This window comes from Aspergillus puulaauensis, chromosome 6 (assembly GCF_016861865.1).
Source record: "Aspergillus puulaauensis MK2 DNA, chromosome 6, nearly complete sequence".
In the NCBI taxonomy this organism is placed as follows: domain Eukaryota; kingdom Fungi; phylum Ascomycota; class Eurotiomycetes; order Eurotiales; family Aspergillaceae; genus Aspergillus; species Aspergillus puulaauensis.
This window is the reverse complement of record NC_054862.1, coordinates 2,186,552-2,202,451: the sequence shown is the minus strand read 5'-3', so window position 1 is coordinate 2,202,451 and position 15,900 is coordinate 2,186,552. Positions and strand designations below refer to the sequence as shown.

The window sequence follows — 15,900 nt, the reverse complement described above, 5'->3', positions numbered from 1 at the left end:
TTATGGCGCTGTTGGCGCTTTAGGCGGACATTTGGCCAGATCTTAATGTGTAATATGTGGAGCTTTATATAATATCAAGATATTACTGCTTCTGATTATTACGCTAGGTTATTATCCCTGTATATCTACTAAATAGCACCTTCCAAGTCCCAACTAAGCCATCAACTCATTCCACCTCTCCGCAGCCTCCGGCCCAGAAAGCCCATCGACCTCACTCAACACCTGCCAACACCTCGCCACAACCTCAGAAGGCGCATGACACGGAGCCTGCAGCCGATTGCATATCAATGCCCCAGGGCTGTGGATAGTCGGGGACTCGCCGAATGGGAAATCGCCCTGGTTTACTGTGCTATAGACGTATTCATATCCGTTGTGGAAATACACGATCCAGGGGTCTGAGCAGCTGCCGAAGTCGGTTTCGGAGCCTGGGTCTGGGCCGGGGTCTGGCTCGTCTGTGGGTGTGCAGATTTCTGTTGTTGATGTTTCTGTTACTGTTGTCGTGACGTCCTGGGTTTCGGTTTCGGTTGTGGTTGTGGTGGTTGTTTGGATATGGATCTCGGTGTCTGTTTCTGTTGCTGTCTCTGTCTCCGTCTCCGTGATGATCTGGTGGTCAGTTTCTGTTGTCGTAACGCCTGGGTCTGTCACTGTTGTGTCGGCGGTCGTGACAGTCGAGGTAGAAGTGACGGTTGGGCCTGCGGTTGTGATTGTGCTTGTCACAGTGGGACCATCAGTGGTTAGGGTTGTGTAGTCTGTAGTTGTAGCGGTGCAGTCGGTGCTCGTCTGGATTGACACCACGGTGTCTGTGACAGTGACTGTTGCGGTGCCGGTGCCGCCGTCGGTGGCTGTCGTGATGGTTATAGTTGCTGTTGGGATATCGGGGCTGAGTTCGTCAGTATTATCCGTTTAATCTGTGGGTTGCATACCAGTCGGTGACTGTCACAGTAGTTATATCATCACCGTCTCCATCTCCATGGTCATGGTCGTGGTCCCCGTCGTGGTCCCCGTCGTGGTCCCCATCTTCACCGTCATGATCCCCATCATGATCCTTATCATTATCCTTATCATGGTCGCCCTTGTCACAGCCCTTAGATCCACAGGGCAAGTATTTCCCTGCCTGTTCCGGTATATGCTGTGACAGGCCTACATCGGTGCCACCGGGCGTAGGGACAGCTCCAGCAAGAAAAGCCTGCGGTAGTAGGGCAAGGAGCACACACGCGCCTCGGAAAGACATCATCTTGCACAGGGAAGAGTGACACCTTCAAAGTGATTAGCAAGTTATAGGCAGTCGCGAAGAAGGTCCGGCACAGTGAAATCAAAGAAAAGAAGTCGAGTCCACAGCGGTCTTCCAGGCCCTGTTTATCTATTTATGCGCCCAGTCTCTGGACCTAAATTCCGAATAAGCATCTTCCAGTATACCCATTATCCAATAAACTTTACCCAGAAACAGGGGGCAAGCGGGCGTTGCTGAGGTGTCAACAGTACAAGCGAAAGAATGCGCCATGCCGTCCAGGGCGCTCGCGAGTCATTCATCGGAATGTTGATGGCGATCTAATACGATATTTTGACATTACGGTGTCAACAAGTGACAGTTCGAGCGAGCTGAATGTTCTCCTCGCAGCCGGATCAATAATGCGCATTCTTGGCCGTTGCTTGGAAGGTGTAGGGTTGTTTCCCTCCCTTCATATATGCGCGACCATGTAAAGGGTCCTTTTAATGAAAATTTGGACCTTCATACAGAGACTGTGTTCATGGATCTTAGACTCTAATTTAATTAGTTCAAGTTTGTTATCCTGTTATGGTGGGATAAGCTGCGCAGGTACTTAATAGTGGAACTCATCAAGCATTACAGCGCTCAGACAGGGCGAAATGTAATATAATCATAAACTTCCAATCTCCTATGCTTGGAGGTCAAATCGAGCAAGACGGAGTAACCCCGACCTGATGGAGAAACTACCCTGCAACCGGAATAGTATATGGCAGCAATGACGGCGCCAAGGTCAAAACGCACATTAGCTAGGCAGCTCCTCCAGTGTAGGCAATCTTCAAGAGGAGAACCAGCCGATCAGCACCCCGTCAGGCAGTCGGTGTGGGGATTCGGGGGAAGTGTGGAGAGAGACGAGCAGAGACCAAGAGGGAGCCTCCGATATTTCTCCGGATGCACTCAGGCCATTGGGGGATAAATAGTTAACACTACCCCGCCTACCTTCTTTATATTAAGATTGCAATCTGGACTGAAGCCAGCCAGCCGTATTCAACATGGTTGCGTTTTCTCCCGTGGCCCTGGGCCTTTTGACGCTTGTCGGCCACTCCACGATGGCTTCTGCGCAGTCCAATTCAGCTGGTTCGTAATCAACCCTATACATAGAGTATGTGTACTTATTCCACAGTCGTCGCCGACGATACCAGCTTCGCCCTGAACGGCGACAATGTCTCCTACCGATTCCACGTCAACGAGACTACCGGCGATCTTGTATCCGACCACTTCGGCGGCAGCGTCGGCGGCGCAATCCCCTCGCCCAAGGAACCAGCTGTCAACGGCTGGGTCGGTGAAACGGGTCGAACCCGGCGCGAGTTCCCAGACCAGGGCCGTGGTGATTTCCGCATTCCTGCTGTTCGCATTCGGCAGACGGCTGGGTATGCTGTCAGCGATCTCCAGTATAAGTCGCATGAGGTGGTAGAGGGGAAGAGTGGCCTGCCTGGTCTGCCGGCGACCTTTGGGGATGCAGGGGATGTGACGACGTTGGTTGTGCATCTGTATGACAATTATAGCTCTGTTGCGGCGGATTTGTCGTACTCGATCTTTCCCAGGTATGATGCTGTGGTGAGGAGTGTCAACGTTACCAATAAGGGCGAGGGCAATATCACTATCGAGTCGCTGGCCAGTCTGAGCGTCGACTTTAACTATGAAGATCTGGAGATGATCAGTCTACGAGGCGACTGGGCTAGGGAAGCGAATCTCCAGAGGAGCAAGATCGACTATGGCGTGCAGGGGTATATCACTCTTTCAGTCTTTACTTTATATGGATGCTTATATGGATGCTGACAGCACAGATTTGGGAGCAACACTGGCTACTCCTCTCACCTGCACAATCCCTTCCTGGCAATCGTAGAGCCTTCTACTACCGAATCCCAAGGCGAAGCATGGGGCTTCAACCTCATCTACACCGGCTCCTTCTCCGCTGAAGTCGAAAAAGGATCCCAAGGCCTGACTCGAGCCCTACTCGGCTTCAACCCTGACCGTCTATCATGGACTCTTGGCCCTGACGAAACATTAACGACCCCCGAATGCGTCGCAGTCTACTCAAAGAACGGCATCGGAGGCATGTCTCGCAAGTTCCACCGTCTCTACCGCAACCACTTGATCAAGAGCAAGTTCGCAACCTCAGACCGCCCCGTCCTGCTCAACAGCTGGGAAGGCGTCTACTTCGACTACAACCAGAGCACCATCGAGACTCTCGCCGAGCAATCCGCTGCTCTAGGAATCCACCTCTTCGTCATGGACGACGGCTGGTTCGGCGACAAGTACCCCCGGACTGCAGACAATGCCGGCCTGGGCGACTGGACACCAAACCCAGAGCGCTTCCCAGACGGTCTCTCCCCGGTGGTTGAAGATATCACAAACATCTCCGTCAATGGAACCGAAGATACAAAACTCCGCTTCGGCATCTGGGTCGAGCCCGAGATGGTCAATCCCAACTCCAGCCTATACCGTGAACACCCGGACTGGGTCCTCCACGCAGGGCCCTACCCTCGCACTGAACGGCGCAATCAACTCGTCTTAAACGTTGCTTTACCGGAAGTCCAAGACTTCATCATCGACTTCATGACGGACCTACTCAACAGCTCCGACATCTCATACATAAAATGGGACAACAACCGGGGGGTGCACGAGTCACCATCCCCAAGTAACGACCACAAATACATGCTCGGTCTCTACCGCGTCTTCGACACATTAACCACCCGCTTCCCCGATGTGTTGTGGGAAGGATGCGCCTCAGGCGGCGGACGCTTCGATCCAGGCGTCCTGCAGTACTTCCCCCAGATCTGGACATCCGATAACACGGACGGAGTCGACCGAGTCACCATCCAATTCGGGACATCACTTGCGTATCCTCCCTCGGCAATGGGCGCGCATCTCTCCGCCGTACCAAACCACCAAACAGGCCGGACTGTTCCTATGGAGTTCCGCGCGCACGTTGCAATGATGGGCGGGTCGTTCGGGCTGGAATTGGACCCCGGTACACTCCAGAATAACACCGCCGTGCCGGAGCTGCTGAAGCTGGCGGAGAAGATTAACCCGATTATCCTAACGGGGGATCTGTATAGGTTGAGATCTCCTGAGGAGTCGCAGTGGCCTGCTGCGTTGTTTGTCGCGGAGGATGGGTCGCAGGCTGTCCTGTTTTATTTCCAGCTGAGGCCGAATGTTAACCATGCGGCGCCGTGGGTGAAACTTCAGGGGCTGGATGAAGAGGCGCAGTATAAGGTTGATGGCGAGGGGACGTTCTCTGGAGCGACGCTGGTGAATATGGGGCTGCAGTATACGTTTGATACGGAGTATGGCAGTAAGGTGGTGTTTATTGAGAGGCAGTAATCACCGAGATGGGTTAATGAATGATAGGCAGTCTAATCATAATTGTTGCAATGGCATTTCTATCTCTATAGTTCACCTGCCAGTAAATCCCACACAGTAAGTGCATGCACCTTGGTAACATGGATAAACTCATCCACAGAAGCCGACTCGTTCACAGACGCCACTGTACTCGTCAGTTCCTTATCCAAATAAACAAGACGGTGACTTACTACTCAACGGACTACATCCATAAACATACGCCGGCACTCCAGCATACCGATAATGCTTACAATCCGTAGCCCCCATAGACGGAATCATAGACGGCCTCAATCCACCAATGTCTTCCGCGTTATTCTTAATCAGATCGATAACAGGATGGTCAATAGTCGAGAAACTAGCCGGGTTACTCGCTGCGTCCTGTTTCGTTAATTCAATGCTTGCGTCGGAGTATTTCCCATCTGCGATTATGCCGTCAAGCACGTCCATGACTTCCTCAGCGAGTAATCCAACAGGTAATCGGGTATCGAGCTCGAACTCGCAGTAGTCTGGGATCATGTTCACTTTAACCCCACCATTGATAGTCCCGATATTGACGGTCGGCTTGCCGATGATAGACGAGGTCCCTGGACCCATGGCCTCATCTACCGCAGATAAAACATCAGGGTCCGTCATGTATTTTGCGATATCCGGTGGTGGATTCGGCCGTATAGACTCGACTGCCCGAACCACATCATTCAGGAAAGCAGTCGCTATGCGTATAGCTCCTTTGCTACACAATCCACATTAACAACAGGTTACCACCCATAAACCGAGAGTGAATGCTATGCTCACCTCAAATTCAAATATGCCCCATGCGCCCCCTTACAAGCAACAACACCACCCATCCTCAACGTCCCCTTCTCCGAAAACCGCACACTCATCCCCGACGGTTCCGCAGAGAGCATCACATCCCCTCCCCACCTGTCCTTCTCCGTTTGGAGTAAATACTTCGTGCCGAACTTCCCCCCAGTCTCTTCATCGGAGACAACACACAGTGCCACACTCCCAGATAGAAACTGGCGGTGCGCATAAAGCGCCGCGTACGCAAGAACAAGCGACGCAGTGCCGGATTTCATATCGACGACGCCGCGGCCGTGGATGCGGCCGTTGGAATAGGCGCCCGAGTATGGGTCTCGGGTCCAGCCTGGCGTGTTGGGGTCGACGGGGAATGTGTCGATGTGGCCGTTGAGCACAATTCGGGGGCCATCACCAGCGGTTCCATTAAACTCGGATACAATGTTTGGTTTGGATGGATCTGGGGAGATGAGGTTGTAGGAGATATTTTGGGAATGAAGGTAGTCTGTTATGATTGTTGTTGCGGCGGTGGTGTTGCCTGGGGGGTTTGGGGAGGGGGTTCGGACGAGGGATTGTAGAAATTGGATTTGGGATTGGGTGTTGTTTAGGGTTGAGAGAAGGTCTGACTTTGGTGACATTTTGGAAGTCTTTTACTGATAGAACCTTTCTTGGATTTGGTCATTGTTGGAAGGGTAGTGTGGTATATATAGTTATTGATGCTTGTTGCGTAATTGGACTCCGACGAGCTCCGACTCCACTCCGACGCATACTATCTACTCCGATATCTACTCCGATGAGTAACAAGCAGATTTTATATTTTATAACATTGATCATCGCTGAATGCAAGCACAAATGATAGAAAGAACTTATAAAATATCATGTATGATGGTGGTGGTGCTCCACATACTACTATATCAATGCATCTCCCAAGACTGCGCACCGCCCGCAACAAGGCGATTGAACAACTGATTCCTGCCCCGCATATCCGTAAGATGGAACGTCTTCTCCGGATCCTGTCCTTTAATAACAAGGCCCTCATTCGCAGCCTCCTCCGTCCCCGCCGCAAACTGCACAACCAGCTTGCCCTTCCACCCCAGCCCCTCCGTCTTCCTCAGCTCTGTGATCTCACTAATCGGGACCTGGAACCCTATATTATCGGCCTTTTGGCTGTCGATGCGCAGATCTTCCATGTTGAGTTTTGCGGATGCGCGGGAGGTGAAGTATAATATCGGTCCTGTATCTGTCTCTCCCTCCTCCCCTTCCCCTGCTTCCCCTTCACCATCTGGTGTTGGAACAGACCTCGGCGCAGAATCAATAACAGCAGTCCCGCGTTTCCTCTCAAACTTCGCCTCAAACACAAACGGCCCGTTACTCAACGTCGGCGGGGCAATAAGGGCAATATTCCTCTCTAGCACCGCCGATATCAACCCCTTGGCATAGTGTTTCGTCCCGGCCCCGGATAGTGCCAGCGCCCGGTTATACGCGATCTGGCCTTTAATCGCTGTTGTGATGGCCCGGCGGGCGAATTTCAGTATGCGCAGCCATTTCTTCGGTTTGGCTTTGATTTTTGTCTTGAGACCGTCAGGGGAGGATGGGTCGGTTGTAGTACTTTCGCTATCCTTGGTGCTTTCCCTGGTGAGGGTTGAGGCGTCGTCGTCGCCGTCCTCTTCCTTCTTTGCGGCGTCGATGGCCTTGGTTCGTCGCCGCCACAGCTGCCATTGCGATGGGTACTGGTCTTTGTAGGCGCCCGGTGGCGGGGGTGCTGGGATGGGACTTGCTGCCATTTCGCCGATGCGGAGGAGGACGAGGGTTAGCTGGGCGTTTGTGGGGACGCCTTTGAGGAGGGTTCTATTCTGTTAGCGATGACCTGATATTTGATGATGGACGACATACTTGTCAATATCCATATACTCTTTCCAGTTTGGAATGTTCTTGTCTAGGAACCCGACTGCGCGACTGAGGACTGGGTCGCCGAAGAATACGAGACCGATTGTGAGTGCCACCGACTTGACGATCATATGGCCGGACAGGAATAGAGACACCACACATACAGAGCCTAGAATCATAGCTAGACGCAGACGAGGCACAATCAGAGTAAAAGGCGGTGCTGGCGAGAAGAGACTGGATCGGTCAGTTCAGATCAGTGAAACAGGGGTGATGCAGCGACGTACTTGGAAAGCCGCTCACAGAGATCCGTGATATCACTTAGAATACGCAGTGTAACACTAATAGCCGGAGAAGTCTTGGGTTTTCCATCCTCGCCGTCGGCTGTGATGGCGAGAGTTCCCGAGTCGGTCGTCTCGACTTGAACTGGCTCCTCGGAGGGCTCTGCGATTGAGGTCGTGAGGTTATTGACCAGGGCTGCGGCTTCAGCTTCAGCTGCTTCGCCTTCACGCGCTTCATTTGATTGAGTGGGTTGCGCTGGCTTTTCATCCTTTTTAAGGGGAATAGCTTGCGCCTCTGAGATGGGCGGGAAAATGCGCGATCGGGTGGACGGGGAGAAGATCATGAGCAGCAGAGCGCCAGTGAGCATCGGAACGAGACGATCGCATAGCCATGCGACAAGATATACCTGTACAATATTAGTTTATATTATAAAATTGGTTCGAGAGACGTACAGCAAAGAAGGTCCCCGTCCGGCGGGGATCCTCCCATGAGCGCAGCTGGTTAATATGGTTGAAAAAGAGACCGCATTTGACGATTACAGAGATATAGAATCTCTCAATTGTCTTCTGCAGCTTCGCAGGTGAAAACTGCTCCTTGGCTGAGCGATTCAGGTCGAGCTGCTGCGAAGTCCGGGGAACAGACTGGACATGGCCGACTTGCTGCGCTTGTTAGTCTGGATCACCGTTCTTAGTGAGTAGGCATACCTTGTCGAAACGACGGATGAGACGCCAAAGGTCCTCGTCGCGGATGCCCTGGGCGATATTATTGTCGGCCATCCTGTCAACAATCCTTCAACAATGCTGTCAACAAGAAGTTGGAATGAGGGGAGAGTTGGACCCTGACGTTGTGCCAAGGGACGCTGTGGCGACGTGGGGCGCTTAATAAGATGTGCCTGTACTCCACAGTTCACTATATGGCCAGTGCTCAATCTGTTTATCTTGCTGCCTTTGGAGTTCAGGTAGAAGTATTAATGCCTTGTTAGTTTGCTAGGTGGTTTATCTCCTTGCATTACACGGTTGGTGACATCAAACTGCGTTCACCTCCAGCATGCGACCGTTAATCTGGGACAACTAAACAGCACATTTAGCCGGCGTGTCAAAGTTCCGATAAAATCGATAATTTGGGTTCGACGATGGTATTCGTAAGAAGAAGTGTTGTGTACCAGCGCTGTCTTGCCTTGAGTGTACATCGCAACAACCCTCTTCGATATACATATATCCCAGAGTGAATATTCAGCGACCGGAATGTTTACGGTATTGTAATTTATAGTTTGTGCTGTAGAATAATTTCACGACGGAGAATATCCTGGGGTTTTCTTTGGAAGGAAGTCTTGAGTAGATAGTTGCCCGTCGTATTTGAGAGACCATCTCTGTGCATGGATCCATGTCAAGATAGGGTTAAAACAATCTGAGTAAAGGGTCCCCTTTGATGCCCACAGTAGTCATAGCTTGGCAATGCTTTTTGTCATCCAATCCTGTTAATATTATCTATTACCGGCTTCGAACCAATTTCCACCGTCCAGGCGGGAGATGTGCCAAGAAGCAAACAAGCAGATGTTAGCCAGTCTCAGGCACCAAATCGCGATACCTCCTAGCATGATGGAACAGATCTGTCAGAATTCGGAACCGGCGTTGTAACTCCGATGTTTGTATGGAGGGTCAGATCGATCAGATGGTGGGGAAGACATGGAGCGCCTCTTGATACGGCCGGGAGAAAGACTGTTTCATCTGGCGCCCACATTCCTCCTGTCAAGAAAAGTACTTGGCAAGATGGTATTCACCCATTGGACTCGTCCTATCCAATAACAGTCGATATAACTACACGGTCCAATCCCCTTGTGCAGGCACACATATCGCCCGAAACAAGCCACCTGCACTGCATCATTTACCCAGTTTGATACTCTTTGTCTTCAAGCTGGGTTAATTTCCACTGCTTGACGATTCTACGGCACAGGCTGCCTGGAACAGCGGAAGTTGGCTTCTGGCCCCAAGGATCAGGAAGGCGTCGTCCGTACTAATTTATACCCGAGACGGCTATTGGCTTTACGCCTGGCAATGGATACACTGTAGCTTATAAGTCTTTAAAGGCGACGAGATCCTGCTCTGTAAAGGAAGCAGTCATTCTTTCAGATTCAGATTTCAACAGCAAAGCCGGACTTTGGTGTTTACACTCCTTGCCACTAACATTCATTCCTTCGGGGTTAACTTGTCCACCTTATTCACTGTCTATTGCTGCAGCGCGGCCTTCACACTCTCTATCATAGTTGCAACAATACCTTCGCCACAAACTACTCTGTCCTGTTAAATACGCAACTCAACCCAGCTTCCACACAGGACACTTCATTCAGCACCATCTCACAGCACTCTCGGCATTCCCACGCTTTCCACAGTAACAACAAAACCATGAAGCTCTTAGCCCTCTTCACGGCCCTCACAGGCCTAGCCCTGACCACCGCTCTCCCCGCCATCCCCGTCACACGCACCACCAAAGAAATCTGGCAACCCCCCGTAGGAGCCAGCTGGCAAATCGTCCTCTCCGGCGCGTTGATCGACCAGTCCAGCTCTGCCTCCATCTACGACATCGACCTCTTCGAGAACCCCGCCTCCACAATCTCCTCCCTCCACGCCCAGAACAAGAAGGTCATCTGCTACTTCTCCGCAGGGACCTACGAGGACTGGCGCCCCGATGCCAAATCCTTCTCCAAATCAGACATCGGATCCCCGCTGGACGACTGGGAGGGCGAGAGCTGGGTGGACCTGCGCTCGAAGAATGTACGCCAGATCATGAAGAAGCGTCTTGACATGGCCGTGGAAAAGGGCTGCGACGGCGTCGATCCCGACAATGTCGACGCATACGGGAATGGCCATGGCGGGTTTAATCTGCAGCAGTCCGACTCGGTGGATTACCTGAACTGGCTTTCTGGGGAAGCTCATGCCCGTGGACTGGCGATTGGGCTGAAGAATGCGGGGGCGATTATTGATGATGTTCTTCCCAATATGCAGTGGGCTGTTAATGAGCAGTGTACGGAGTGGGATGAGTGTGGGGATTTCATGCCCTTCGTTGATGCGGGCAAGCCGGTTTTTCATATTGAGTATCCGAAGGGGGATGAGACGGATGATGAGGTTATGGTTAGGGGGAGGAAGAAGGAGGAGGCGTGTGAATTTGATGGGGCGAGGAGGTTCTCGACCCTGATTAAGAATATGAAGCTGGATCATTGGGTGCAGGAGTGTTGATTTCTTTGGATGTGGTGGTTTACTGCCTGTCGACTAGGGCTACCAGACTGGTACTAGAGAGCTCATAGATTTATTCCTTGGATGTTTTAAAGACTTTACTAGCAAACATGGTATGATTGTCTTATCTATCATGGGGTATACAATTCCTTACCTCCTCTACGTCTTTGGCGAGAATTCAACACAAGATAAATCAACTCCTGTGAGATAGCCAACACCAGCCCGCCAGAGACCAACCCAATCATGATAATCAGACCTCTGAGGTATCTTTGTATAAAGTACATAAGTTAGCATTGATCCAATGTAATCACGACAAGTTAGTCACTCACGTTGGAGAATCATCCGCCCTGAATATCTGGGTTCCTGCTAGAAGACCGCATATCGCACTCATCACCCCTGCATATCATTAGCACGTACGACCATAGCTATTCTCGTAACTTACACATCCTGTACACCGATTACAGCATTAGCAACAAATTCACCAAAAGAAAAACATGAAGGATACATACGAGATACCAATACTCCTCTCCGCCGTATCCGTGCAATTCAACTGCACCCAAACATTATGCACAGGATGATAACACACCGCAAAGGCATTAACAACCGTCCACATCCCAAACCTGCTCCACTTGGGCGCAGCAGGAAGAACGCATCTCGCCACGATCAGGACAGCCAGGTAGCAGCAGATTGCCGTTATAACGGTAAGGCCGCGCTTCTTGGTCCGATCGCTCACCCACGCGAAGAAGAATACGATGGGGAGTGTTAGGAATGCGCCGATTGCGCTTAGGGCGTTGGCTTGCACGCGCGTGAAGCCGAGGGACCTGGGATGGTCATGGTTAGTTTTGAAGGTTGATATGTTGGGTATGGGTGGGCGTACATGATTATGCTTGGGGTGTAGGTTGTCAGAGGGCTCCATGTCGCGAAGACGCAAGCTGTCGAGACGAAGTGAGGCCAGCGGCGGTAGTTGAGGAGTGCTTTTCGCACGGTTGAGAATGGGATTCCAGCGCGGGCATTGTGGTTTGCGGATGGTGTTTTGTCAATTCCCAGCCTAGCTGTGAGGATGTGCTGCTCTCTGTCCGAGAAGCGAATGAGTCCGTTGAAGAAGAGAGGCCTAGGGCTTTGGGGACTTGTTGGAAGGACGATGAGGAGAAGTACAGCGACTACCATTGTCGCAATTCCCTCAACTATACCGGTCAGCACTGATATCGAACGTCCAGAACAAGCCCATACTGAGGAAGATATACTGCCAGCCCGACAGGCTCCCCTGTCCATGCAGCTTTAGAATGCCAGCCCCAATGAGCGGAGAAATCGCATTTCCTCCGAACATTCCAAAGAACAGAATTGCCACTCGGCGCCCCAGTTCTTGAGGCGTATACCAGGTGGACAGTGTATAAATTGAACCTGGGATGTACCCTGCTTCAGCCAGACCCAGCAACATACGCGTAGCCAGGAAGCCTCCTCTATTCCGCAGCAGAACTTGTAAAGTTGCAATGAGGCCGAAGACGAATACTTGTGCTGGAATCCATTTGCTAGGGCCGATCTGTACGCGTTAGGCCAAACCAAAAACCTGGATATTTCTAGGCATACCTTCTGAAGAAGCATATTTGACGGGATCTCCAAAACGATAATACCCAGAAACATCAACTGATTCCCTAAATTGATGGTATTCTGGTTAACGCCAATATCGTCGGCGAAACCTCCAGTCAAGGCGCTGGCCACGTTCATGCGATCGAGCTGGAACATGATCATGCCGAATGTGAGCAGGGGGAGAACCGAGAAATCAACCCTGCATATTTAGTCAACACTGCAGTTTATCATTGTATTTCCTGCCTTACTTGGTGCGTGCGCGGCGTTCTTCCCCGGGAGTCCAATCCCGGCCAACGGCCACATCGGATTCATACTGGCTGGACTCAATCTTTGGTGACTCAATCCACATTCTCTGGGTAGTTTGACATTGTGAATATCCGGGAACTGTTCTGGGGTATGTAATATTTCTATGCCCGCACATCGGGATTTGGAGGTGGAGCATAGGGATGCAGAAGATCTCACCAAACGCTCGTCAAATGGCGTGATGGGATAACATTGGCCAACCAGAGGTGTAGAATAAGGATCGGGATGATAGCAGACCCTCCGACCAAGGCAGGAAGTATTGGCGCCGTTCTGGCTGCTCATGGCATATCCACTTCCACGTGGGAGTATTTGTTCTACGCTTTGTAACTACTATACTGGATTGCAGGTGCATTTGCTTGGCATTCATTGGTATCTACAGCTTTGAGACTCTGCCAGTCTGACCTGCTCCCTCATTCGCTCGCTTCCACATGTTTATACGTCTCTGATGGCTTGCAGCAAACTGCTGGACCCAGGCTGGATCGAACTTTGGCAGTCGTCGACCTGGTTCTCCATCTTTTGGGTGTGTAGCCAGCGTTCTCAGCAGCTCAAAGTAGTTCTCAAAGTCCGGGCTGATCAGGGTGAACTTGACACCGTCGCCTCTCTCTTCGATCCTCTTTGCTTCCCAATCCCGTTGTTCCTGGAGCGATGGCAGCATTGCTTTACCGGAAAACACACGGGCAGCAAGAGTTGATTGCCATTCAAAAACCTTGAACGTAAATCCAGCAGCAACGGCTCCAATAAATGCCAGCGTCGGATCCTGCTGGTGGAAGATATGTAGATACAACTCCGGGACTCGATTATTACGAACTGCAACTCTCGGCAGGAATGGCAGTGTCCAGGTATAGCCAGTTCCAAGGATGATATGGTCGACGTCCGCAACCGACGTGCCGTCCTCGAAGTGAACAGTGCGCCTGCTGCCTTGTCCGTCAATGTGCGAGATTGGTGGCTTTCGTTGAATCTGGGGATGCTTGAATGCTTCGTCTCCGAAGTATCCATTGTATTTGCCCCGGACCACAGCGTAGATTGGATCTTGAGCGATGCCAGTCAGACTCACTGCGGTATCAGCACCGGAGACTGAGGCGCCAACTGTAACCACTCGCTACGAAATTAGCACCGTCTGCACCGTAGGCGATGATTTGGCTGTACTCACCTTCCCACGGTACGTTTCAGGCTCTCTGAATCCCTTCGTATGCAGCACACTCCCCGGCACCTCCGCCGCAAACTCCTTCAGTCCTTTGATAACAGGAACATAAGGCACGCTATAATGCCCCGTCGCAACAACCAATGCATCAAACTCCTCCTGCCACCAGTAATCCTTCTCCAGCCCCGGAACCTGTTTCCGGAGGGTCAACACCCATTTCCCATCACTAGCCCCCTTCTCGGCATTTTCAACAGTGGTGCTATACTCGACAAGTCGGTTATACCCTTTGCGATTAAGCAGCGACTCAATATACCGCTGGATAACAGTATGGTGTCGAAACGGGGTATCCTGCCCATGGAGCGCGACCGAGGCCTTGCTTCGAACTTCCGGAATGGGTTCCTGGGAGTATTGCATAATCCCAGAATCGATGTTGGCCTCTAAGGCTGGATAAACCGGTGTATCGTCGAAACGGTGCTGACTCGACCGAGGGAAATACCCCGGGAGAGAACCTGGCGCATTGACAGGTGCATCGGCTGTTCGAGACGAAAGGGCGTCGAAATCAGTTAGTGGTGGTGGTTCGTCGTTGTCGTAGATCCTACTACTGTCAGTCTGTATATTCCATACAAGTTAGGAATGTAGCGCACCAACAACCACCCGCCTTTTCTCGCCGTTCAAACACCCTGATCCGATCGAAAGCCTGTTCCTGGGCGAATGCATCCACGGCAATCGCACCGGCCGGACCAGCGCCAATTATGGCGACGCTTTTGATACGAGGAGCCATGCTGGTCGCGCTACTGTTAACTTGTCCCCAAAAACCGCAGAGCAGCCAGATCTGGTCTTATAGCCAGCATCTTCATATGCGTCGAGCCGAGGACCCTGGCGCGGGCTCTGGGCTTTGCCATTGTCGGTCGCTGTGTGGATGTTCGGGATTTGGTCGATTATCGGCGTGATGGCGCAATCTTTAGCTCTCATCGCGCCAATCTCCACCTGCACGGCATCACTCTCAGGCATGAAGTTCAGTACGTAGTCCCTGGCGGCTCGCCTCTCATGGATGGGGCCAATGTGGATATTTCCTGGATCGCAAGGCTGTTTAAAGTCGCAGCGAGTAAATCTGTAAGGCAGGGTCTGGTTCTCGTTCCTGGAATCCCCACTGGCAGGTACCACCTGGAATTACACCACCCCTTTATTATATTCTTACACTAGCCGGGCTGACAGTCCCATGAAAGGCACGTTGATGGCTCAATGGCCCTAGGCAACTGAATGGCAGCATTGGCAGCATCGAATTCAACCACGATATTGTCCACAGCAGGCCCAGCTACCTCCAATGAAACATATCGAGCTTGCTTAATTTAATATTGCTATTGGGTAGGGTACTGATATCAATGATGCTGCAGAGCTAGATGGTGTATGCCTGATCTAATATACTCTACGCCCTGCAGTATATCTCCCGCATCAGCCAACTTAGCAGCCTAATAGTGATCAGACAGTATCCAGATATTATCCTTTCAGGAAGCTAGATCCGGATGATATATAGTCGAAGGTTTCAACTTGCTTTACTGCCTAGAGCCTGATGAATAGGCAAATACTGCTTTCTTTTGGCAGATACCAGGAGAGTAGTAGCTTGATTCTTTTTGTGCCTTCAACTGGAAGTACTACTGCATATGTGGGTTCCAGAGTGCTCATTGGCCGGGTATTTCTATGTCCACAGCCTCCGAGACTACGATTCATTCGTAAGCTCAAGGCTGTGGAATTATTGATTCCGGAGCTTATGGTTCGCCCTGCTTGGCTTACACGGTGCATCGTTTGCATTATTACAGAGGGCTACCTAAGCATAAAGCCACTATGAGGGCGGACCTCGCCCAGTAACTCTTTGCCAACTCCGTCAGTATCACTGTCGTCTTTGAGGCCTGGATATTTGCTCGGGTATGGTACCGTTATCCAATAGGGATTCATGCACATCATGTCGATACAGATGAGTTGCGAAGGTTCTAGGCCGAACGTGGTGAGGGAACAAACTGGGCTCCCGTATTCCGTGAAGAGAAAGGGTGAGGTACTGTTTTCTTTGAATG

The 15,900-nt window shown here is 51.4% G+C and overlaps 7 protein-coding genes across 7 annotated transcripts; 2 read left to right on the top strand and 5 right to left on the bottom strand.

The window, feature by feature from the left end:
* Positions 1–153: 153 nt before the first annotated feature.
* APUU_60851S (uncharacterized protein) lies at positions 154–1,234 on the bottom strand (the record flags this gene model as incomplete). Its single annotated transcript, XM_041694137.1, has 2 exons — positions 154–880; positions 924–1,234. The coding sequence occupies 2 exons, from the start codon at positions 1,232–1,234 to the stop codon at positions 154–156; spliced, it is 1,038 nt and encodes a 345-aa protein (XP_041559997.1).
* Positions 1,235–2,256: 1,022 nt separating this feature from the next.
* On the top strand, positions 2,257–4,591 carry APUU_60850A (alpha-galactosidase; the record flags this gene model as incomplete). Its single annotated transcript, XM_041694136.1, has 3 exons — positions 2,257–2,341; positions 2,388–2,991; positions 3,052–4,591. The coding sequence occupies 3 exons, from the start codon at positions 2,257–2,259 to the stop codon at positions 4,589–4,591; spliced, it is 2,229 nt and encodes a 742-aa protein (XP_041559996.1).
* A 65-nt stretch (positions 4,592–4,656) lies between these two features.
* On the bottom strand, positions 4,657–6,042 carry APUU_60849S (uncharacterized protein; the record flags this gene model as incomplete). Its single annotated transcript, XM_041694134.1, has 3 exons — positions 4,657–4,754; positions 4,801–5,339; positions 5,402–6,042. 3 exons carry the CDS (start codon positions 6,040–6,042, stop codon positions 4,657–4,659), a joined length of 1,278 nt encoding a protein of 425 aa, XP_041559995.1.
* A 276-nt stretch (positions 6,043–6,318) lies between these two features.
* APUU_60848S (uncharacterized protein) lies at positions 6,319–8,346 on the bottom strand (the record flags this gene model as incomplete). Its single annotated transcript, XM_041694133.1, has 5 exons — positions 6,319–7,252; positions 7,298–7,525; positions 7,576–7,976; positions 8,023–8,229; positions 8,275–8,346. The coding sequence occupies 5 exons, from the start codon at positions 8,344–8,346 to the stop codon at positions 6,319–6,321; spliced, it is 1,842 nt and encodes a 613-aa protein (XP_041559994.1).
* Positions 8,347–9,972: 1,626 nt separating this feature from the next.
* On the top strand, positions 9,973–10,803 carry APUU_60847A (endo alpha-1,4 polygalactosaminidase; the record flags this gene model as incomplete). The annotated part of the gene is made up of 1 exon (XM_041694132.1): positions 9,973–10,803. One exon carries the CDS (start codon positions 9,973–9,975, stop codon positions 10,801–10,803), a length of 831 nt encoding a protein of 276 aa, XP_041559993.1.
* Positions 10,804–10,931: 128 nt separating this feature from the next.
* On the bottom strand, positions 10,932–12,736 carry APUU_60846S (uncharacterized protein; the record flags this gene model as incomplete). Its single annotated transcript, XM_041694131.1, has 8 exons — positions 10,932–11,067; positions 11,130–11,196; positions 11,243–11,247; positions 11,310–11,621; positions 11,678–11,984; positions 12,031–12,340; positions 12,388–12,586; positions 12,636–12,736. 8 exons carry the CDS (start codon positions 12,734–12,736, stop codon positions 10,932–10,934), a joined length of 1,437 nt encoding a protein of 478 aa, XP_041559992.1.
* A 327-nt stretch (positions 12,737–13,063) lies between these two features.
* On the bottom strand, positions 13,064–14,612 carry APUU_60845S (uncharacterized protein; the record flags this gene model as incomplete). The annotated part of the gene is made up of 3 exons (XM_041694130.1): positions 13,064–13,789; positions 13,841–14,426; positions 14,476–14,612. The coding sequence occupies 3 exons, from the start codon at positions 14,610–14,612 to the stop codon at positions 13,064–13,066; spliced, it is 1,449 nt and encodes a 482-aa protein (XP_041559991.1).
* Positions 14,613–15,900: the final 1,288 nt, after the last annotated feature.